This window comes from Eumetopias jubatus, unplaced genomic scaffold (genome assembly GCF_037043125.1).
Source record: "Eumetopias jubatus isolate StellerSeaLion01/CBP00866 unplaced genomic scaffold, mEumJub1_p1.0 scaffold_16, whole genome shotgun sequence".
In the NCBI taxonomy this organism is placed as follows: domain Eukaryota; kingdom Metazoa; phylum Chordata; class Mammalia; order Carnivora; family Otariidae; genus Eumetopias; species Eumetopias jubatus.
Window position 1 is genome coordinate 62,053,223 of NW_028274822.1, and position 23,610 is coordinate 62,076,832.

General features: G+C 48.2%; 1 protein-coding gene across 1 annotated transcript in view; it reads left to right on the forward strand.

Moving 5' to 3' along the window:
• Positions 1–23,610, forward strand: part of IMPA2 (inositol monophosphatase 2) — a 42,536-nt gene that overhangs the window by 11,393 nt on the left and 7,533 nt on the right. The window contains exons 2-5 of the mRNA XM_028089328.2: positions 4,812–4,945; positions 11,697–11,801; positions 14,085–14,130; positions 16,118–16,226. Coding sequence (XP_027945129.1) covers positions 4,812–4,945; positions 11,697–11,801; positions 14,085–14,130; positions 16,118–16,226 — 394 coding nt within the window. The remainder of the gene's footprint in view (positions 1–4,811; positions 4,946–11,696; positions 11,802–14,084; positions 14,131–16,117; positions 16,227–23,610) is intronic.

A 23,610-nucleotide genomic window follows, 5' to 3' on the forward strand; every position in this document is an offset into this window, starting at 1 on the left:
GGGCCTCACCCAGGGTGAGTGGGCGGAGGGCTCCACAGGCGGCTTCCTGGAGGAGCCAGGTGGGAGCAGGGTCCTCAAGGGCAAACGGAGTCGGCCCCTGCAGGAGGAAAGGAACTCGTGTCCAAAGACAAAGTTGTGGAAAGGAGAACAGAGAGTGACTGAGGGTGGCAATGGGGACGAGTGCCACCCAAGCTGGCCACAGAGGTCCTCACCCGCAGGACATGGGCCGTCCTCGTGGGGGGCCCAGCAAGCCACAAGGGGGGTGTCAGGAGATAGATTTACTTTCCGGGGAGGCTGCTGTGCTCGCCGGGGACCGCAGTTCAAAGGAGCAAGGCGGGAGGAGGTTTGGAGGCTGGTGGTGACAGACCATGGGAGAAGGTTAGCAGAATCGGGTTTTGGAAATCATTCGGAAATGGGATCTACCTATCTGGGTGTGTCAGCGGGTGAGAGGGAGGAGTTAAGGTGTCCCAGTGAGTGGGACCCAAGGCCGGGAGAAGCAGCAGCGGCTGAGAGAGAGATGGCTGGCCACGGCACCCCACTGCAGGTTGCCAGTGAACACGGACGGCGGTGTGGCCTGCCCTGCCACTGGGACGCAGGGTATGCAAGCTCCATGGCTTTCCTCGTGACACATGCCCACATCGAAATGATCGTAGCACAAAAGTAATAAACATTAATAGACACAAGAAATATTTTGAAAACGCACATGACTCAATACTCTCCTCCTGAATCCCTAAATCTCCCCCTCTGTGTGATTTGTAGTGAGGGGCCTGGGTCCTCCAGAAAGTGTGCCCAGATGACATCAGACCTTTCCCAAACTGCCCACAGAGGTCCTGAGCATGCAGCTCCTCAACATACCAGAGTCGGGTATCTTTTGGATCTGGAAGACCAAATGCATAAATACCAGGGCCATTAGATACAGCTTCACAAGAGCACTCGCTGGAAAGTCTTCCTGCTTGAGTTACCAATGAGCTCAGCCTGTAGCAGCCAAGAAATCTTCATTCAGATGTCCCCCAAACCTGACCGTGGAGCAGCCCCTGCGTAGGGCGCAAAATCTACCTGTGGGAGGTGGATACAGAGACAGGACAGCCGGGGCTCCTTCACTGGCGTGGCCCGATGTGGAATCCCAAGAGGCCGGCTGTCTGGTTTGCACAAGTTTCCTAGCAGCATGCTTAGAGACCGATGCCCCTCCGCCTGCAGAAGTTGGAGACTCGTCATAGAGGAGGTGATGTCTGAGCTGAGTCACAAAAAGAACACATGGGCCAGAAGAAGGCTGGTGGTTCTGTGGGGCGGGGGGAGGCGTGAGGGTGAGTGAGTACTTTGGCTGGCGCGTAGCCGTCATGGAGTGGGGGGTGGGGGGCATGAGAACGCAGAGGTTAGGTGAGGCCCATTTGTTAGGTTGGTGGTTCGGCCTCCTTCACAGACCAGCGACAGAAGCAAGGCAGGTTTCTTTTTCCTACAGCAGCCCAGTTAGAAGTCTGGGGAGTAGGGGCTCTGCTTCTCCAAGTCACTCAGGGAACAGGGTGCCTTGTCGCTTGTTGCTTTAAGGAGGTGCTCTCTCCCCACGTGACCAAAGCTGACCGCTCACCACAGCCACATCGCCACCAGCTGGCGAGGGGGAAAGGACAGGAGGGCGGGGTGTGCAAACAGTGGCCTTTTAAGGGTGTGACTCAGAAGTTGCACATATCCCTTCTGTTCAGCCCTCTTGGGCAGAACACGGGGCCACACCTCCCTGCACAAGAGGCAGAGAGATGTGGACTCTTGAGCCTTGCTAAACCTGGGGCTTCTGTTCGTGAAAGAAAGAATACTAGCTATTTGGGATCAGATAGTCTCTGCTAGAGATCAACTCTCAAGGAAGCTATGGTTATGTCACTTTTGGGGGTTTTGTATCCTCAGTGCTAGGGAGCCCCGAAGTGTCTTATGCTGGGAAGACCCATGCTTAAGATCAGGGGTTTAGCAAGCCCTTCTGACTGTCGTGTGGTAAGTGGGAACGGGTGTCCTAAAGCAGTTTCGGGCAGGCTCCAGGAGGTGGGGCCGGTGGATGGAGGTTAGAGGAGGAGACTCCAAGCACATCTTAACTTTCTCACAGGGTCACCAAAACCCACAGTGAAACAAAACAAAGAGACCAAGGTGGTCAGTGTTCATACAGAGTAATGGTCCAGTTGGAAAAAAATGTGCAGAATCTATTCAAGCAGTCTGGTGTGTATTTTCTTCATGATTCAAAGAATTTTGTGCACCTGCTCTGTGCCAGGTACGATTCTAGAGGCAAGGGGTCGTGGCAGGGAACCAAAGCGAGCACCTCCTGCTCTCCTGGGGAGACATACCGTCAACAAAGGGACAAACAGGTTAATTTCAGATGGCACGAAGTTCCAGATAGACTAGAAAATATAAAGTCCCTGGGACAGACAGAAATTTGGTGAGGATCAGCCAGAAGACCAGAATGGCAGAAGGATGGCGAGCATGGGGGTGGCCTGTGGGAGGTGAGATTTGTAGGTCTGGGGCTTTTTCCTAAAGCATGGCAGTCATTGGGCAGTTCTAAGCACTAACGTGATAGAAGCTGATGCATGTTGAAAAATTGCTCTAGTCCCACCACAGAGACTGCAGGGCACTATGGTTGGAATCCCGACATTGAACTGTGTGAATGCTCAAGTGTAACATGAAGCCTGTGTCCCCTCAGGGTGGCTGTCCCAGGACTCGTGTGTGGCAGTGGGTCAGAACATCCCAGGCCCCTGAGGACCCTTCCTCATTCTGGGGTTTGAGAACCTGCTCTCAGCCCAACTACTCCAGTGTGGCCCCCAGCATTGGGGTCACCACAGAATTTGTCAGAAATGCAAATGTCAGACCCCAAACCCCATACCCTCTTGACCAGTTTTCACTCCAGCAAGACCTCAGGTGACTCATGCACAGTGAAGTTTGAGAAACTCTGATGGCATGTTGCCTGGTCTTCCTCTCTCCTTCCCTCTAACCGTATGCATACACACCCCACACACAACCACACACACTCCCTTCACACCTCCCCACACACACAGGGACCACATACACATCACATGCACATATACATAAACCACACACATCACATGCACATGCATAAACCACACAGACACCACATACGTGCACACATAAACACACCCCCACGCACCACACTGAATTGCCATACAAGATACAAGCTCCTTGCCACGTGACCTATAGATAGGAGGTCTGGACTAGCCCAAAATTTAGGGGTCCCTAGAGGACAAGGCAGTGCTACATGAGTTAGATTTGAGGAGTTTCAAATCTATAAACAAGGAACCTGTGGAGATTCATTTGGTGGGAACGTACTGTGTGCAAATCAACGTTTTAAGGAGATTAATTAGCCTGACTGTGCTAAGGAGGATGTTGCACATAGAAGGGCCAGGAAGGTCCCAAGTGGCAGACAGTCTGGGGACTGGCACAGAAATGTTAATGGATTCTGCATGAGCGCTAGATGCTTTGTCTTTTGCATTATTTACAAAATTACACTTTAGATTTTCTGTAATATGGATCTGTTAGTGACCAAGATGAAAAACAGAAGGAAACCTGTCCAGGCTCAGCACTATTGGGGCTGGCACTGTTAGGGGCCGGTAATGTGACGAGCATAGAACGTGGGGATTGCTGGATGTCTCGGGGTCTCCTGCTTATTCTTTAAAATTCCACATGCATCCCTCCTCTCTGCAGACTTGGGGGCCATCTCCTGCTGCCCTCCTCTTCAGCACCGTCAGTACCAGCACAGACTGAACATGAAGCAGGCACTCGGGAAACATGATCTAAGGTGGAGGGATAAGGCTCATGGTGGGCAAAGGATGTGGAGTCTGGGTAGCTGAGTGATTGATGGTACTTTGGGAAGAAAGGCAGGATCTTGGGGTGGTAGCCAGTTTTGGAGGAAAGGTCTGAAGTTTTTAGGTGTCCTGACTTTGTCGTCACGCTGAGGGAGACACTAAGTTGTTACAACAGACGGAAATGGAAAGAAAGGCCCAGGCTGGAGAAGGAGTGCTTTTTATTTCACAGAGTAGACCTGGTCCTTCCCAAAGTGTCCTGTGACTGATTAACCACTCCACATGCCTTCCTGTTTGGGCCTTCCAGGGGTTCCTGGAGCCGATTGGGCCAGGCAGAGAGGCACCAGGAGGCACCGTCCATGCCTCGCCTCTGTATTTGGCTGCAGCAGGTTTGCACTGGGTAGTCGGCCTGTGAGCCCAGACCCTGGGGTCAGTGAGGTAGTGGCGCATCCGCCCTGGCCTGTAGGTATCTCCCTGACCAGAGCGGCAGGGAGAGTGTGCCTTCCTGTTGGTGAAGTACCTCTTAACCTCTCCCAGGTCTCCCCGTTTGAATGTGGATTCAAGAGCATGTGATCCACTCCATATGATGCGTGAAGTGAATTAGGGAAAATACGTTTTTACAATGAAATCAAATTCTTGGGACTCTCTGGGGGCAAAGGTATGTTAGGTACATCATCTTACATTGGATGAGGCTTCATGCTCTTTAGAACCACTTCATGCTCTTTTTTCTCTTCCTTCAAAGAATAATTGCTCCACAGGTAGGACAAGCTTCAACAAGTTAGCCCGTCTTTCTGGTGAAAGAACAGTGGGTAGTTAGGCTCATCAGACGCCCCAACAGGAGCTCTTGGTTATGATGTTAAGCCCCCATGGCCTGCCCGTGATGGAAGCAGCCAGTGGCCCTCAGACCCACACCCGCCACCCACTTTGTTCAGAGTTGACGCCCAGGAGGCGAGAGCATATGTGGAGGACCAGGGTGCTCGTCCGTTTCACTACCTCCTGTACGTTTTTGTACTTTGATTTCAGATCATCAGAAAAGCCCTTTCTGAGGAAAAACGCGTCTCCACAAAAACATCAGCTGCTGACCTCGTGACAGAAACAGATCACCTCGTGGAAGGCTTAATTATTTCTGAGCTGCAGAAAAGGTTTCCTTCACACAGGTAGGTGTGTTCCTCCAGAAGGGACCCCGTAACATGCTCCCCAGTGTCTGACTCAGGGCGCCACGCCGCCGGTTGGTGGGGGCAGATGTGAAACAGGGAGCCTCACAGTTGGCCTCCCGTGTTTTGATCGCATGGTAAACATAACGTTTTCATTCATTTTACTGTCATCTTGACAACGCTCACGTCAGTCTGTTACCTTACAAACACTGAAAAGGCTCCACTTCTCTAACACGCTCAGGGGAAGTGCTCTACTCCCCTCTGCTAAGCCACTTGACATATTTCTGGAAGGACTTGGAGCAAGTAACATTCCCTGCCTGTGTCTGCATGGTGGCCCCACGCAGACTTTCCAAGAGGGATGCCTCCCCAGGTCCACATCTGTTGGTGCACCCCTGCTGGTTCTCAGGGACATGTTCTCCCCTGTCAAGCCAGCACATGTGTCAGGGAAGGCTGCTCTCCACCCTAGAAGGCCCTTATGAGGACTCCACCTTCTCTAGAGCAGAAGTTCTTTTTTTTTTTTTTTTTAAGATTTTATTTATTTATTTGGCAGAGAGAGACACAGCGAGAGAGGGAACACAAGCAGGGGGAGTGGGAGATGGAGAAGCAGACTCCCCACTGAGCAGGGAGCCCAATGTGGAGCTCGATCCCAGGACCCTGGCATCATGACCTGAGCCGAAGGCAAATGCTTAATGACTGAGCCACCCAGGCGCACCCCCCCCTTTTTTAAGATTTTATTTATTCATTTAGAGCAGAAGTTCTTAACCCTTTTGGGGTCACCATGTGGAGAATCCAATGCAAACCATTAATCTTTTCCTCAGGAAAATTCACACACAACGCAGAGTACTAACCACTATACGATCACGGCACGCCACCCTCCCGGCGGCTCCTCAGGAAAATTCAGATATATACGCAGCATTTTGCATCTAGTTCCAAGGGAACCCTAGACCTCAGAGGAAGACTCCCCTTGAACTCTGGGCAAGGCGGGGCACTCCCCAGGCCCTCCCTCATGCCTGGAGCTCTGCAGGAGAGAGTTGGAAAACCTCCTCCTCACAAGGGAGGGCTCCCTCTCTTCACAGAGGAGGCTGCCTGTGGGATTGGATTTCTGGGTATGGATTGCTGATTGTGGTAATGTTCCATGTTTGATGGGCTTACACAGCAGAGGCGTGGAGGGTGGTCTCCCTCAGCATCTGTCTGGCACAGGGTGGGTGCAGTGGAGTTTTTCCCTGTGAATGATTAAATGAAAGAAGGGACAAGCCAGCATTCAAACATACCTCCTTTTTCCCCTGTTGTTTCCTCTTAACTGGTTAGGTCATCTCAGGGTCAAAATTCTCTCTGCCAATGGGTCGTGTTTGTTTTGTTTTGTTGACAACCTTTGTGTGTGAGCGTCTGTTATTTCTTACTTCTTTATTCAGTGTGAAGTCAGGATTCCTGACACCTGTTATGATATTTACAAGCTCTAAAACATGTATGATTTTTTAACTTTTTGAAACACAAGTTAAATGGTAATGTCAAAAGAATTCTATAGATTGCTTTTATTCTTTGAGAGGAAAAAGACCATAGTAACCAACATGTTGTTTCTGGTTGAGGAACTATTTTGGTACTTCAGGTTTCTGTGGTCTTGGCCCAGGTGGCTGTGGCAGAAGTGAGGGCTGGCTCGGCCCTGTGGGGTCCTGGTAAAGGCCTGGAGGTCACTGCAATACTACACATATTTATCGGGCTTCCAGAAGGTTTCAGTTAGATTACTCCTGAGAACCCCAATTCTGGGTTCACACGTGTTGCATGTGTTGGCAGCAGTTGCTAAGTGGTTTGGGTCCACTCTTGTGTCAATATGGGGCATGGATTCCATTTGTACAAGGTGTATTTATTCATTGCCGTATACCCCAGGATAAAAGTCAGTGTGTTATATGAGTGATCGTACCTGCCCCGCCCCCCGCCAGACACCCCCACCCTACCCTGCAGCCTGGGGTCACCAGGGGATCACCAAACTCGGAAGCCCACTTGGAAAACCATTGACCCAGAGCAGTGGACCCTACCTAGGGTGTGTGCCAGGCCCACCTGGGCTTCTCCAACCTACTAATGCCAGGCCTCCATCTCTGAAAAAGCCCTGGGAGAAGCAGATACACACACCTGCCCAGGAATCCGTGATTTAGAGTAGCCGTTCCCAAAGCGCCTCCAGCTCATGCTGGCCAGGCTGGGATGGATGAGATGTGGCTGCCCCATGGTCACCTGTGGCTCTTAGCCACTTGCTTCTCAGCTCTGAGGGCAATACCAGGACTCGGGGAAGCCTGGACGTCCTTGTGCTCTGCTCGGTTTGCCTAGAAAACCCAGGTAGATGAAATCATTTCTCAACATATCTATGCCAAGTGTGGAGTGGGTTTTTTTGGTTTTTGCCAATGACTAGGATTTGAAAGAATTTGGGAGCATTTAATTGTATTTTAGATCATAGACATTGATAAATTTGCAATGAGAAAACATTGCATACACATAGTAAAGTAGCGTATTATAATTTTTTTGCATTCAGAGTATTTAAATATATCCCTTAAATAATAAGTTAGCATAAACTGGCCTATCATCTTTTTTTAGGAAGGACTCCCTGTTATTTGAGCTTATGCTGGTCCCCATTTCTAGTCGTTTATGAAACCATTAAAGAGTGCAGCTGTTTTTTAAATAAAATAAGAAACAACCTGGTATAGACTCCCTGTTTTATTATTTTATTGTACTCATTTCTGAAATCCAAAGTCTGGGTCCCCAATCTGGAAGACAGGAGTACCAAAGAACTCTAAGATTTAAACTTGCTACTGCCCGCGGCTTTGGAAAATCACCCATCGCCCGTTCTCAGGGTCTCAGCCTCCTCATCTAGGACCGAGGCACCCAGCCAAGGTCATCATATGGTGGTAATGACAGAAAGCAAACCAGCAGGTCGAGGTTGACAGTTAAAGCACAGTATTGGCATTGACCACATTAGCTCAGTCTCCATCCAGGTCTGCCTTTGTGGGGTGCCTAAACCTGTTTTTAGTTGATGATTTTGAATCAGGTCCAAGTTCTGCAACTTTGGAAATAATTCAGTAGCATCACTGAACTATATTCATATACACCCTGTCCGTGTCCCTTTTGTATGGGTTAGTGCAGGCAAAGCCCGGTCTGGGCTCCCCTCAGCAGGATGCGGCCTTGTCCATCGTGGTGACTGCCAGGCCCTGTGGCGTGCCCTGTGTGCCCTGGACTTGGAAAAAATATGTTCCTAACCACCACCGGCTAAACGCTTGCTTTCCACCACTTTCCCACTGTGTTTTGCGCTGGGCACTCATGTCATTGGGCCGCAGAGCCTGCTGCAATGCTGGCCAGGCCTAGGAGCATTAATTGGCTCCCTAGTGAACCAAAGGGTGACCCTGACCTTGTCACAGAATAAACGAACTAGTCAGGGAAAAAAGGCCTAAACACACTTGGCCATCGGAATTGTAAAGGTTTGTTAGGACTATAAGAAAAAAAAAAAAGTAGATAAATTATGCAAAAGGGCATCATTCTAACTTGTTACCAAGCTTTGAACCTTACCCCAGTTGCTGCTTTCCTCTTGTATGGTAGATAGGCTTATGAAAAGGCCCTTGAGCTCCCTAAATTTAGGCACATGGCTTGTTTTTTTCTATTTATGTTATGGATTTTATGTAGCTGTCCAAATGCTTTTATTAAGGTCTCTGTTATTTCACACCTCTGTCTGTCCAAGTTGATTTCCCCACTCCCTCTGCAGAGAGCTGAAGAATGTTCTCTCCGCTTCCCACATGAAGACAGTCAGGTTTCAGTGAATAAACTACATCCCTCCTCACATACCAGGGAGGTATTTTTGGTGCCTCAGAGGAGGGGACACGGGCCAAGGTTCTGCCCCAAAGTGTCACCCACAGGTGCGAAGCAAATAGTGAGGTGATGGACATTCCTTCCCCCGCTGTTGACTTGGGCAGCTGAGTGGAGACGAGAACTCTTGGGCATGAATCCCCTGCTGGGAAAGTCCAGGGCTCGGCGTGGTTCCTTTGAGTGCTTCCTACCCTACCAGAAATGCTGTGCAGGACAAAAGCTGTGTCAACAGGAGCATTGTGGGTGCTGCTTTGAACATGCTGCTTGGTGACCCTGTAGACCACATCCGTCCCACCTGTTCTGCTAGTGAGCCAGCGGGCCTCCCGGCCCTGCGTGTCCTGAGAAGCCCCACCGGTGCACCACGGGCTGTGCTTCCTGACAGGCGCGTTTGCTGCCAGTCCTGCAGAGATGCTCTTCCCTCTTCCTTCAGTGAGACCCCACAACTCTAGTAGGTACCAGCTTCCCACTTAAATCAGGTTTAAAAAGGAAGAAATTTCCACATTCCTCCTCAGTTCCTAGGAATTTATCTTTGGATGTGAGTCACTTCCATTTCTATCTTGACCTACTAGCAAGTCGTCTCACTGCTTTATCAACCTTGTGCCCAGTTTAAGATTTGGCACTTGATCCCTATATGTGTGTGTTTTTAGGGTGTGGACCCTTTTCTTTGGAAACATAATCACAAGCCATTGCATGGGAGGAAAATCATGTAGTTATAGAAGAAGACATTGAAAAGAGATGTAGTTCCTTAAGTCTTTGGCTAAGAAAACTTGGCAGAGCTCATCCCACGCATAATCATCAGTGATTCTGCATGCCCGTCACCTGCCTCCCCACTGTGGTGATCAGGAGTCAGCCTGCCTGGCTTGGCTCCCCCGACTTCATGTCTTTCCTGACGCCGTGTCTGCCGTGTAGACCTGCCTGCCTGGATCACATGATCCAAATGACCCAAAACTCCGCGGAGGGGAATGTGGGGAGGGGCACAGTTTCCAGCAGGAGGAGGGGACCAGGAGCATGCATCCCTAGATTGTAAGCTTCTGAGCTCAGGCTGCGGGCCCAAGCTTTCTCTGCACTGCAGCTGTTTTTCAGGGGATGGATTTCTCAGGCACCTTCGTCGGTGCTGCCGGGCCCCAGTGCTCTGCCTCTCCTGCGGGGGTTTCTCCAGGGGCAGCAGCTGGGGCCGGTGGAAACACATAACCAGAGAATGATACATGTTCACTCCTCCCACACATGGACCGATTTCAGATCCTTTATCAGAGAGAGGGGGTAGACAACTCTGTGTGTGCATGGACGGTGTGACTTTCATAGTCCATGAAATGGAAAGGGGTGGTGCCAGATGAGTTACGGGGCATGTGACAGTGCTGGGGGGGATGAGCAGGGACATCAGAATGCACTGGTTCTTCTTTCTCAGTGTTGCAGTTGAGGACAGCACTTGAGATGCAGCTAGTGAGAGTAAAAAACTTAGTTTTTTGAAATTGCATTTAATTTCAATTATTTAAATAGTTCGTTAAATTATTTAAATAGTTTGAACCAGTAGCTCGTTGGTACCATTGGGGCGGAGCAGTTAGAGGTTTCCAGCTCAGTGTTTTTATTGACAGTATGATGTCCATCTTATCTGCAAGTTCATTGTTGCCACATCTTAGGATACCCGGTTCCTCTAGAGAAAGTGGTTTCCGGGAGCACTTCGAAACTGAGCAGGAGGAGCCAAGCAGCTGCCTAATGACCGTAACTGGCGACACACCAGATGCCACAGGAGGACAGATAAATGAGCAGGACTCATGTATCCTTCTCAGGCAAACATACTATCTTCAGGCCTCCTTTTTCTCCAGTATAGACTGGACATAGCATGAGAACCTGCTAGAAAGCTCTCCACGAGGCCTTGTATTCACTCATAGAACACGTGTTTGCTCAGCACCTGCTGTGGACCAGGCCCTGGTGACAAGGCAGTACACGGGACGAAGGCCCCACTCTTGCTGGACCTGGGGTTGTTACGTGACAGTTAGAGACATGGGCCAAGCACTCAGTGTGCCAAGCCCTGTTGAGTAAGCTTTCGATCGGGATGTGTTTTGCTTGTTTGGGTTCCTAACGGAAATAGCCTGCTCAAGTGAGGATGGTTCCGAGAGGGCTTGTCTGTAGATGACTAATTGTAAAGGCAAGGGCCGGGAACAGGGGCCACTCTCGCTGGTGTAGGACAGTACACAGCCTGAGTCCTGGGCTGTCCGTGTTCCTACAGGCTGGGGGGTACCAGAGCATGAAGGAGAAGGTGTGGCCCACCGAGGGGCTCCTAGGCCAGATACCAGGGTGGCAAGGGCCTCAGGAGATAGGGCAGCTCCTGTTGAGCCCGAATGGTGGGCAGATACAGTTGTCACCTCGTCTTCAGTTCAGAGGAGGCCAGGCCGGGGACAGACCTGGGAGGTGTCGGCTGTAGATGAAATTCAGTGCCTTGGGTCCAGCTTCAGTCCACCCCAGCCACAGCACCACTAGTGGGAGAGCTAAAGCCCGAGTCCTGGGCCCTGCTCCCTGGCGAGTGTTCCTCGTGCTCTATCATTTGTCTTTGGCCTTTTCTCCTCCAGACTAAAATTAGAGCAGAGTTTAGTTTTGCGTTTTAAAGTCTGTTTCCCAGCATTCTTCATTCTCGTGTTTGTCCCCCTGGCCCACTCACACGTCCCGATGCTTTCCCAAAACTCTTACGTTGAGGTGTCACTTCATGTTTTCTAAATCCTGCTGAGTAAGTAGGCTAGCAGACAGATCAAAAAGCAGATGGTCCTTTACAGACTCTGCCTCTGTTTGACCCAGAGAAGCCATAGTGAAATCTCTGCTGTGTCTGCTTTGTCTTTGATGGGACCAGAAGCACTTTGAAGTACTTTGTCTTGAGTTCTTGGCGAGTTTTCTCAGGCTGAGCCCCTGCCCACCACAGGTTCATTGCGGAAGAGTCTGCAGCCGCCGGGGCCAAGTGCGTGCTCACCCCCAGCCCCACCTGGATCGTTGACCCCATTGACGGCACCTGCAACTTTGTGCACAGGTGAGCATCAGCACGGGTCGCCCCTATTCTGGCCCTTAACCTGTCCTCTTCTCTAAGACTTTGTCTTTTCCAAAGCAGCATTCTTTGAGGTAGGAGTATATAAACAAACCTCTAGTAGGTTGATAGTCTCATTAAAAATGTGGTCATGTATTGATCTTTTTTAAAATGAGGTTTTCCATTTCTGAGATACTCTCAGCATGTAGGAAATACTCATTTGTTTAAAACTGTTGTGTTTGTCATCTTTAAAACGTTGGGTTGAATTAAGAAGGACCCCTTAAGGAAGCCCTTGGAGAAACGAGCAGGGCTATGAAACAAGCATGTGCAGCCCAGCAGCCTCAGGATCCCGGGTGTGGACAGCAGCACCCGAGGGCTGGCGTTCCAGAGCTGCCCGTGGAGGTGAGAGTAAGCCTAATGCTTACTCTCGTAAGGCGTCATGAGACGGGATGAGGAACCCACTGGCAGCGGGCCAGGCCTAGTCTGACTGAGCAAATAACAGTCAAAAAGCAGAAGGTTTCAGGGAGGTCAGAGAGGCCCTCGGGGAGAGGGGAGGCAAGCCGCAGCTCAGGGAGGTGATAGGGGCATGGCCTCGACTCCAGAAGCTCTGACCGGTGTGGGGTGTGTCAGAGCTGTCCAAGGACACAAGAGCACCGAAGGTGACCTGATTTCCACAGATGGTTGGTTCCACGACACGAACACACGTGGGCCTCCTGGAGAGCTGGTTGGCACAGGTTCCGGGCCCCTTCCCGGTCCCTTCCAGGCCAGGCATCCCCTGCATGTGCGTTTCTCAGCACACAGGTGACACCAGCAGTGCAGAACCCCACTCTGAGAGCCCCCTCCCCAGATGAGCAGGAAACACTCCGTTTCCTTATATAGAGTGAAAAAGTAGGAGCACAGCCAGACTAGGGGGCGCTTCGTTCCCGGTGCTGTCCTCTGTGTTTTGCATCAAATAGTGTGTTTATTTGTAAGTATGTAAAGTCATCCTGATCTATCATGTTAATCATCGCCCTTTTCTTAACGTGGGTTATCTTGAGAATTTAGTCCGTCATGCCCACATGTTGCCTTTTGAGGAATAGTGCCATCTGGTGACCGCCACAGCGTCAACAGACTAAAGTGAACTAAAGCGTGACAACCCCCCCCCCCCCCACCCTGGGCAGGAATCCGGTGGAGCCTCAGGTCTCTCCTCGTAGGTGTGTTTCGCTGAGTGAGGCTCCCGTTCTTCTGTCTCACTTGTCATTGCTGTGCTGGTAACAGGGACAGGGTGGGCTGAGCCGGGTCATGTGGTGAAACCTACACAACCACCAGAGGGCCTCTTGTGGGCCCCAGTGGCCCTCAGCTTCCAGAACACCTTCAAGGCCCACAGCGTAACGATCCTTGTGGCCTAAAGACATCAGAAACCTTTGCCCACTGCAGCTGAGGTAGTTTCTGTTCATTCTTGTGTCCGGCAGCATCAGGGCTGAAGCAGGTGGGGGCAAGAGCTTTCCCAGATACTAAAGTGGAGCCTGGCGTGTGGTGTGTTTGCTCGGTGAGCCAACCACCAGATGACTGTGCCAGCCGCCGCAGCCTCAGTCTAGGCTCACCTCTGTGGAGGACTGGTTTCATAGTTTGCCTGTAGGTTAGTAGTACCCAGCTTCTTCCTACTTGCTGGTAAGCTCTGCTGATCTTCACATAAGAGAGAGATTATCTTGAAGAGGTACAGCAGCAGCAACAAAACCACAAAATAAAACCACGGGCAGTCTGCGATGTCACAGCCCGCCTCCGATGGCTCTGGCCCAGGCCCAGGCCTGCAGTTGGCTGCCTGGGAGCTCACTCAGGAGATAGGGTGGGGGGGGGGGATAGTTGTCACCCAGATCCGGCCTCTGGGGGAAGGCTGTGATGCCGCCTCCTGGGGGTCCCTCCTCACCTCACCGGGGACATAGGTCTGGCCTTTTTGGAGGTCTCTACTGTCCCTTTATGTCTCTGAAAACCGGAAAGCTGATTATTAAAATCCCTCTCAGTTGGGTACTTGATGGTCATTGTTGAATTATAGCAGTCGTACACGACATTCAGAATACTTCTTTCAGGGTCAGCTGTCTTACACACCATGGTCCACTAAGCCTATTTGTCTTGGAAGCAGTTAGTGAAATTGTGGGAAGTAATATAAAAAAAAAAAAAACAACAAACCCACCCACACTGTAGAAAGGTCCTTCTGTGCCTCCAATGACAATGTTGCATAGCATAGCCACACAGAGTTTGCATGAGACCATTTACGTTTTAGACTGTAAACCATTCTGTTTTTCTTTGCAGATTTCCCACTGTGGCAGTAAGCATTGGATTTGCTGTAGACCAAGAGGTATGCGGTGGATGGGTTCCCCCAGGCCGGTGGTCCTGAACCCCTTGGGCCTGGCTTAGCATTGTCCTTTTTGGATTTGGTCCCCATACTCCTGTTTTTCTGTCTTTGTCATGTGCCTTAGTCATGACTAATAAATCCAAGCATGTATTTTTCAGATCCAAGAAAGTAAACAAAGGAACACTGGTTTTGGGGTGTGTGGGTTTGGGGCTCCATGGCCAGCCCACCCCCATGGTGGCAGGCCCTTGTTTCCACCATGGTCTTTCTGTGATGCTGCCAAAGAAGCGTGGAAAGGAAAGTTCTGAGCAAATACTCCATGTTAGTCCCCCTTTAACCCCTGGGGCGTGTGATCTAGTCCCACACAGAAAAAACTCCTGTTTTTGGAGGACATTTTTAATCCCCGTCTTTCATTAGTTCTTCTCCATCTTTCCCTAGCTGTTAGCCTGAGAACACGGCTGCCTCAGGGTTCCCATCACCCTTGGAGCTAAGTGACAGCATGAGACCCACATCAGGGGCATTAATCAATTTAAGCAGCAATGCTGAGGAAAGACTTCACTTCTGTGCATTCACCACAGTTACATTTAAATAGGACTGGGGGTTCAGTGTTCTCCAAAAGCAGCCCTCCACTAGGCACTGTTTTCTCATCTTCATTCTCAACACTAGCAGCGATGTCCCTGGCATGGAGACCAGGAGATATTTATACCTGCATAAAAGGTGAAGGTGAAGATACAAAAGAATTTTAATATCGAAATCTGGTTAAGGAGTTACATGCTCACTTGTTTCTCTGTTCGGTGTCATCGGGACCAAGTAGGAGGTTGAGCTATAAGCTCAGAGGGTGACACTCATGACGGCATGTCCGCAGCTGGGTGGGGAGGACAAAACTGCGGTGGACGGGCAAGGTCTCCGGAGGCGAGGCCTGCAGCTCCGATGGGCCTAGTGTGAGTGCGTGCAGGTGGGCCAGGCGTGTAGTGGAGGGCTCTGGTCCAGGGGCGCATTCCAGCCTTCCTCACCCTTTTCTCCTGCTAGCAAAGGCCTCCGGGCCACCCGACCACCCTGGGGGCACAGGGTCTAGAGGCCCGCATGGTTCTAGGACAACTCTGATTTGGAAACCCCCTTAAAGCCAGGGTGGTGGGAAGGAGGGAAGGATAATTAAGTGTTGCTGGAAAACTGACTGAATGATCCTCCCAGCAATAAACCCTTTTCCTGCATTGTGAGGGAGTCCGTTCCACTGTGGTCGAGCTCACCCCAGGCCAGCCGAGATTCTTCCCAAGAGACTAGGCCCAGGTCTCTCTCCATTTTCCGGCAAGACGAAAACATGGCCAATTCCCAGACCACACACACTTGCCCCTGTTAACCCCGAATAGTGACGAGTCGGTGGAGGCAAGAAACAAAGCACAGGAGCGTAAGGCAGCATTTTTTTCCATGCTTGCCTCTTCTTTTCACTGTTTGTGACTGGGAGGCTGCTTTCTGAGGCGTTTGTCACCTGCTGTACGCAGCATGGCAGTGGTTTGGCGCCCCGCCTGCTCAGTGCCGTGCCCCTCCTTGGTGAATCCCCTCTCCTGCTTGGCCGTCCTGGAGTCCAAGTCCATCGGCTTTACAGATGTATTCCTAATTCTTCACACGTCAGCAACTTTGAGGGTTTCTGTGGGGGTGCATTAGTCACAAGTAGCCTTCCCCAGCCCCCACCCCCCCCCAAACAGAGGCCTTTCTGAAGAGTTAAGCTTTTTCAGTAACTTCCGGTTACTAATGCTTGATTATAAGTTTAATTTTTAATAAAGCTGTATTCGTTTTAATATATTTTTAAAGGCAGTTTGCTTTCATGTCTGGTTTTGAACCGAGACACTAATTTTTTTCCAATTCCCTTTTGAAAGGTAGTTTCCATCACATTGGTCGTAACACCTAGAATCCTTCCCCTTTGAATTACTGTGTTACTGTCTCTGTCAAATGAGTGAAGCACGTTTGTTTTCCGTCCTGCCCCTGCACCCCGCAGCTTGAATTTGGAGTGATTTACCACTGCACAGAGGAGCGGCTGTACACGGGCCGGAGGGGCCGGGGCGCCTTCTGCAACGGCCAGCGACTCCGGGTCTCCGGGGAGACAGGTGGGGCTTCATGCGGCTCGTCTCAGCTCCTTTCAGAGTGAGAAGTGTGAATGGAAAATGCCAAAATCACCATCCTGGGAGACGGTGCTGGAACTCCCCTGCTGAGGGTTCAATTTCTTTAGGGACGTTGCGTCCCTGAGGACCTGGAAAGCCAGCCGGTTCTGGGTCTTCATGTTTTTGTGGATGTGGCCAGGAGCTTTAAATAGTCTCGTTCTGTTTTACCCTCGAATATTTCAGCTTTCATGCTCAGAGAAACCCAGTCACCAGTATGGTTTGGTCCCTAGCAATCCAAGGACAAGGGCAGAGTCAAAAGCGTGCTTGGGCCCTCAGAGCGTCCAGGTAGACGTCGGTCATCCCGCCGTCCCCGGGGCGATGCCACCCAGATGCAGTCCGTGGCCCCCTGGGTGTGGATGGACTGTCGCTGGTTCGGTTTCCGTAAGATGGGTGGCCATGGAAATGAGTCGTGTAAATAAGTGATGTTTCCACACACCACAGCGTTATTCCTAAACCAGAACCTCAGGGACATCCAGTAGCTTCTATAAAGCGACTGTGGTTATGTCAAACTGTGTATAACTGTGTATCGGTAACAATACACCAGCTTAGGCTTTTCAGGGTCTTTTGGGCCTTTCTTTCACACCGATGAGGTCAGTGATATTTTTTCACATTGTGGGACAGGTACTGTCCTGTAGGGGGCAGAAGTCAAAGAAGAGCCCTAGCCTCGAAGCAGCTAGATGAGGAGAGACTTTGAAAGCTCCCTCATGTCCGCGTTTGGGTCTAAAAAGGTATTAAGCACAGTTGCTGCGAACCTCTCACTTGCACATCTCCGCAGCAGGACACCATGAGGCATGCTCCCGCTTTCTTCATTCTTCCCTTTTCTTTTCTGCCTTGTCTTCCTCCCCGGATGATACCTGTGTGTCTAGATGGCCTCAGAGGCAATGAGAGGAGTGCGGTGTGTCCCTGCCCTCCAGCTGCCCCTCAGTGAGTGAGGAGAGTAAGTGTTCCAGCTGTCATCTGTGGTCTGGTGAGAGTGTCGCCGATCAAGGGGCCCTGGGTGGGTGGGGGGACAGGAGCCCTGTGTGCCTGGAGCCGCCAGTGCAGCCCCGCGGGGAAACCAAGGAGGCTCCCCCAGGGGCCCCTGAGAGTCACGCGCACGCCCAGGGGAAAGGGAAAATCACATGAGGCTTCAGACAGAGGTAGGGCCGGCAGGACACACTAACCAGGTCCTGCTTCTGAGTCCCAGAGAGATTCCAGAACAGCCTCCAGCCCTGCCCCACGTCTCCCTCTCCCAGAAGTGTTTTGTTTGGCTGTACAAAAAGTAACGTTAATTGTAGGTACACATGCCAAGAGGTAACCACTCAGGCCAAACTGTGTAAGTCAGTAGTGAGGAAGCATGTCATTAAACACGCTTAAGTGAACTTTGCTCTATATTCCATTCGGTTAGAACACTCAGCTCCATTCACACACACTTGGCTTCCTGGTCGGCTGCCTGTGTGGCTCAGTGGTGCATGACAACTTCACGTCCTCAGCAGGGCTCTCAGCCCCACGTGGGCAGGGCCTTTGGATCACCTCTACATCTGGCCAGTCGTAGGCCCTCTGATCCTGCGCAAACCCTGCCACAAACCACTTCTGCAGCACAGCTGGGGCTCCTGCCTGTCTCAAAACTGCCCATGTTCTGGAGCTCATTTGTTAAAAACTCTAAAAAGAGTCTGATGTGCTGTTTTTGGCGCTGGTCGTTTAGTACTTGCGGGGTGACGAGGTTTCTATGGAGAGGACAGAGCGCACCCTGCGGCGCAGTCATTAGGTGTCATGCGGACCTGGTTGCAGTCCCAGTTCTGCCCCCCTCCAGTGCTGTGAGCTCTCAGTTAGCCTCCCGAACCTTCGTCCTCATGTGCTAGGCGCAGTGACATGATGGGAACTGAGGACTAAATGCAGTTCTATGAGGGAAAGTGCTCAGTAAAGTCCCCGGTACATGGTACCCAAAGATGAGAGTCGTTATCAAAGAAGAAACCTCAGTCTTTGCACAAGATCCTTAATGCCCATTGTTAAGGTTAGGACACGTTTCTGGAGGAAACAGGACACCCACCACTGATCCTTCTATCTCCTTTCCTTACTCCTTTCACACCTTTCCAGGAGGCTTCCATTTACAAAGTAAAAAGCAAACAGAACTACACTGGATGGGGTAGAGGATTCGATTGAGGCCAGAATTTCAGTTAGAACCTTTTTCTTCACATCCCACCATGCAGAATTTCAAACACGTATAAGGTAGACAAAGTACAGTCAACCCACATGACTCGCCATGTGTCCAATATTGTCAACTCAAGGCCAACCCTGATAGCGCCACCCAGTTCCCACCACCCCCAGCGAGTCCCTGATACAAATCTGAGACTTAGTATCACTTTCTAGTCAGTATTTCAGTATGTATCTCTATAACATACATGATTCTTTGAAATGCATAATCACAATACCAATGACACACCCCTCTAAAAATTATCACTCACTCCTAAAGTCATTAAATACCCAGTGTTCAAATTTCCAGTTGTCTCATCCTGTGGGAAACAGCCCTTCCAGGCCCCACCCTGAGTTCTCAGGGCTCCTTGTGGCTCTTGGGTCAGTCTTTGTTGCTAGGTCTTCTAGGTGAACAGAGCTAGGAAGTTGTCTTTAAATATAAAAAACATTATGAGTTCACACTGGTGTTTTCAGTTCATATTCATGACGACAGGTCTCTCTACCTAACTCTGTCTATGTCTCCTCTCCCTGTGCTGGAACCCGCGTGCGCAGTGACACCAGGAATGATAAATTCAGTAATGTCACACAATCACTTTTCCTCTTTATCTCACAACGTACACCAATTATAGATTCTAAATAAAAATACTGCCCTACTAACGACAAACCACTACCCAAAGCAGTTGGGAGGATGTTTTGTGTTGTCTTGTCTTTTAGAGTTCTTTCCTTCCTCAGTGAACGTCCCACAAGGGTCTGGAGTTGGACTGCTGTGAGAATCTCTGAAGTGGTTCTTTGTTCCCTTCGCCTATGCCACCAACTGAGGATAATCACTTAGATGCAGTTGTTTTACTTTGTTTTTAATTTAGGAGGACTAGTTTTTAAAAAATTGATTTTATTTTGTAATTATATAAGGTATTATATATAATTATATGACATATATAATTTTATAATATATAATTATAAAAGGTACATTGTTCCAAAGTCAACTCTATGAAACATAGTATATTTGAAGAGGTTTAGCTTCTGTCCTTGCCCTTTAGTCTCTTCCTCCCCCTGAGGAATACCATCTAAAAAGTGGTTATTGTTCCATTGTGTATTTTAGGTATGTGTATGTTTATTTTTTTTTTAAATAAGCAGCTGTTTTTTTTCTCTTTTTGCTTTTATTCTCTGTTTTGGTATAATTTTGGTATTTAGAAAGGTTTATATTTTTGTTCCAATGATTTCCTTTATATAAAAATTTTTCTATACTATCCCTAGTCCTCTCTTTTTTGGGTTACTGTCTCTTGGTTCCCTATTCTCAGTAATATTTAAGTTAGCTTGTAACTTCTTCTTCCCCCTCCTCATATACTCCAGTATATGATTAAAGCACAATAACCTTTTACTCTCAGTTACAACAAGGCAGTTGGCTAGCTCATCCTACTAGTCACACCCTCTCCTTGTTACCTTTCCACCTTTCGTTGGTTGTGCTGTATGTGTGTTGGTTGGCAGGTCAGCCAGCCACATGTGCGATGCTCTCACCCTAGAATTATCAGTTAGCGGGTAGTCTTGGTTCCACAAATAAATTAGATTTAATACCCCCCACCAGCCCTTTATGTTGATGTATCTCCAGTCATTTTGGTTGTGTGAAGCTCAAGCTCATTCACTAGTACGGCATTTCTCAAACTTTTTGATCTTAGGACCAATACATTTATACGATTTTTTTTAAAGATTTTATTTATTTATTTGAGAGAGAGAGAATGAGAGATAGCACGAGAGGGAAGTGGGTCAGAGGGAGAAGCAGACTCCCTGCTGAGCAGGGAGCCCGATGCGGGACTCGATCCCAGGACTCCAGGATCATGACCTGAGCCGAAGGCAGTTGCTTAACCAACTGAGCCACCCAGGCGCCCTACATTTATACTATTGAAAAAATTATTGAAGACCCCCAAAGAGCTTTCATTTATGTAAGTTATCTGTTGGTATTTATGCATTTGAAACTTAAACAGAAACTTTTAAAATAAGCAACTCATTACATGTTAACATGAATAATATATATATATATTTTTTTTTAATGAGAATCCATATTTTCCCAAACAGTTTTTCATGAGTAGCCTTGTTTTACATTTTCTCCAAATCCCTTTATAATGTCTGGTTTAAGAGAAGACAACTGGATTCTCATATCTGCTTCTATATTCAGTCTGTTGTAATGTATTATCTTGATGTATGAAGAAGATCAGGTCTTACACAGATTAATAGTTGGAAAAGGGATGAGTGAGGAATATTTTAACAGACTTTTCAGATAATCGAGGATATTCTTCTTTGATGCCACACCCAAACTCAAGAAGTGGTGGTTTCTTAAAGGTTAGTTGCAGTGTGAAATCTAATGACATATCAATGAATTTTTTTGTACCCTGTGACTGTGAAATCCATTGGGCAGTCTCCTACTTTGAATGGATCTTTTGCTCGTGGATGACTTTGTAACATCATGCATTGGTCATTTGGAAAATATGGGTTCACTGAGATTTTCAGGGTCTTTTAAATGTTGACCTATTGCATCTTAAAATGCTAAGAAGTCATATTCATTAGTATCACCACTCTTATGAGAAATCTTTTAAGTGTTGGGAAGGTGTCAAGCTTTTGGTGGGAGATAAAAGTCTTCCCAAATTCTAATTTCCCCTTGAAAGCTTGAATTTTATCATTGGCAACTTTAGCAATTGAAGTGATGGGCTCATTTCTTTCATTTTCAAGAAAATGTCTTCCAGATACCCAATTCTGAATCTCTATAGCTTATCTAAGTCCTCCATGTGTACTTCCCACCTCATCACACAGAATATTGAAAAGACGTGTGCTTAGGCTTCAAGACTTAATACAATTCATAATATTTGCAGCTTCTTCATTCTGGAGTAAAACTGACACATTTTCCCCCAGAACGTGAGTGTAGCAGAGAAGACTGCAGTGACCACCAGAACCGGGGTGCCCTGCCTTGCTTTATCTACTCTGTGCAAGTGTTAATACCATGAAAAAGGCAAATAATACCTTAGTTTAACTTCACAGATTCCTGAAAGAGGCTCAGGAACTACACTCCAAGAACTTCCTCCAATTGGTCTTTCAGGAAGACCTCCTGGGAATAATAATTAGAATCCTTCCCTGTGCTCTTATGTGTCCATAACAGCTTATCAGTGGCCTTTATACTTGGACATCCGTTCTTCTGGTAATAAAACACATGGCTCACATTTTCTTGTGTTGACAGTCTTTAAGTTGTCTCAGTCATCTTCTGGCATAACCTTGTTGTTGAAAAGTCTGAAGACAGTTTCATTTTCTTTCCCTTATAAGGGACTTCAGTTTTCTGCTTGAATGCCCAAGGGATTTTTTTTTCCTCTTTCTTTAGAGTAAAGTAATTTTAATGGAGTATATCTCAGTGTTCTTTGTTTTCAGTTTCCTAGGCACATCATGGTTCACCATTTCTTTCTTCCTTTTTTTTTCTTTTTTAAAGATGTCACGGTACACCATTTCAGTATTCAATTTCAAGACTTTTTTTTTTTTTAACTTTCAGAAGAATTTTCTTGAATTATAGTTTTTAGTATTTGTTCATTTCCAAATTCTTTTGTTTTTGTCCTCTGGGTCTTTTATTATACAGATGTTGGATATTCTCTGCTTATCTTTTCTATTTGTCACTTTCGCTTTAATCCTTTTTACCAGTTCCACCAATTTTTTTTTTTTTTGCCCTTCATTTCTTATAAAGCACAATCTATTCTGTTTATTTATTCTTTTTCCTTCAGTTTAGTCTTATTTTCTGAAATATTTTCTTTTCCAAGTCTTCCTAAGTTCTGTCCCCTCCACTTTCTAGTTAGGCTGTTTTTTAGTGTATTTTTTCTTTCTTTCTTTCTTTCTTTCTTTTACATAAAAGTACTTCTGTTTTGTGGACAAATCTTTCTTTCAATCCTTGATTGACTGGAGAGATGTTGTTCTCTTATTCTTTTTTTTTCCCATGTAAGTGTGTGTGAGACTCACCCATCATTCTTTTTTTTTTTTTAAGATTTTATTTATTTATTTGACAGAAAGAGACATAGCAAGAGCAGGAACACAAGCAGGGGGAGTGGGAGAGGGAGAAGCAGTCTTCCTGCCGAGCAGGGAGCCTGATGCGGGACTCGATCCCAGGACCCCGGGATCATGACCCGAGCCGAAGGCAGACGCTTAACAACTGAGCCACCCAGGCGCCCCACCCATCATTCTTTTTAATTATTTGTTTCTACTTGAAATCTGTATTCCTGAAATTGGGAGGAACTTGTGGAGAGTGGGGTTGGGGGCGAGTTCGGGACATTTTTTGTATTTTTTTCTAGCTCTAGAATTTGGAGTTTACTCCCATGTATTTCTGTCCAGTGCTGTATTCTTCCCCTAAGAGGTCCTTAGAAGTCAGTTATGAGAGATCATAGGGCTGGTGGCTCCCTCCCTTCGGCCCTGGCCATGCACCCTAGTGCCACGGACTCATGAACTGGGGTGTGCATGGCCCCTGTCCATGTGAGCTTCTCACATTGGCCCACGCTGGTTTCCAGGGAGTGGCTGTTGGTGATTTTGAGGTTCTCCTGTTCTGGCGTGCAACAGGTTCTCAGTGCTTCTCTGTTCCTCCTGATGACATGTGGTCTTGTGGCTTTTGGAGGTTTCCTCCACCCACTTGTGTTTTGTGGTTTGGATATACTTTGTGGATGTAGTTTCTTTCATAGATGGTGTCTGCAGTTTTGCGTTTTTGCTCTCGTAGTTGTTCTGTTTTCATCAGAGGGGATTTGGAGAAGTTAAAAACTATGTGGCTGTTACAGAGGTTTCCAGTTCTTCACCAGAATTCTAAACAATACTTTTTTCCCTCAAATTACTTGTTTATTAAGAACAAGTTCTAAACTATTTTAAGATAACATATTGAACTGAAAGTCAAATACCATAAAATTAACCATTTTATTTTATTTTTAGAGAGAGAGAGAGCGTGTGGGGGAAGGGGAGGGCAGAGGGAGAGAGAGACTCTTAAAAGCAGGCTCCACGCCCAGCAGGAAGCCTGACGCAGGGCCCGATCTCACGGCCGGAGATCAAGGCCTGAGCCAAAATCAAGTCAGACGCTTAACCAACTGAGCCACCTAGGTGCCCTTAAAATTAACCATTTTAGAGTGAGCCATTCACTGGTAATTAGTGCATTCAC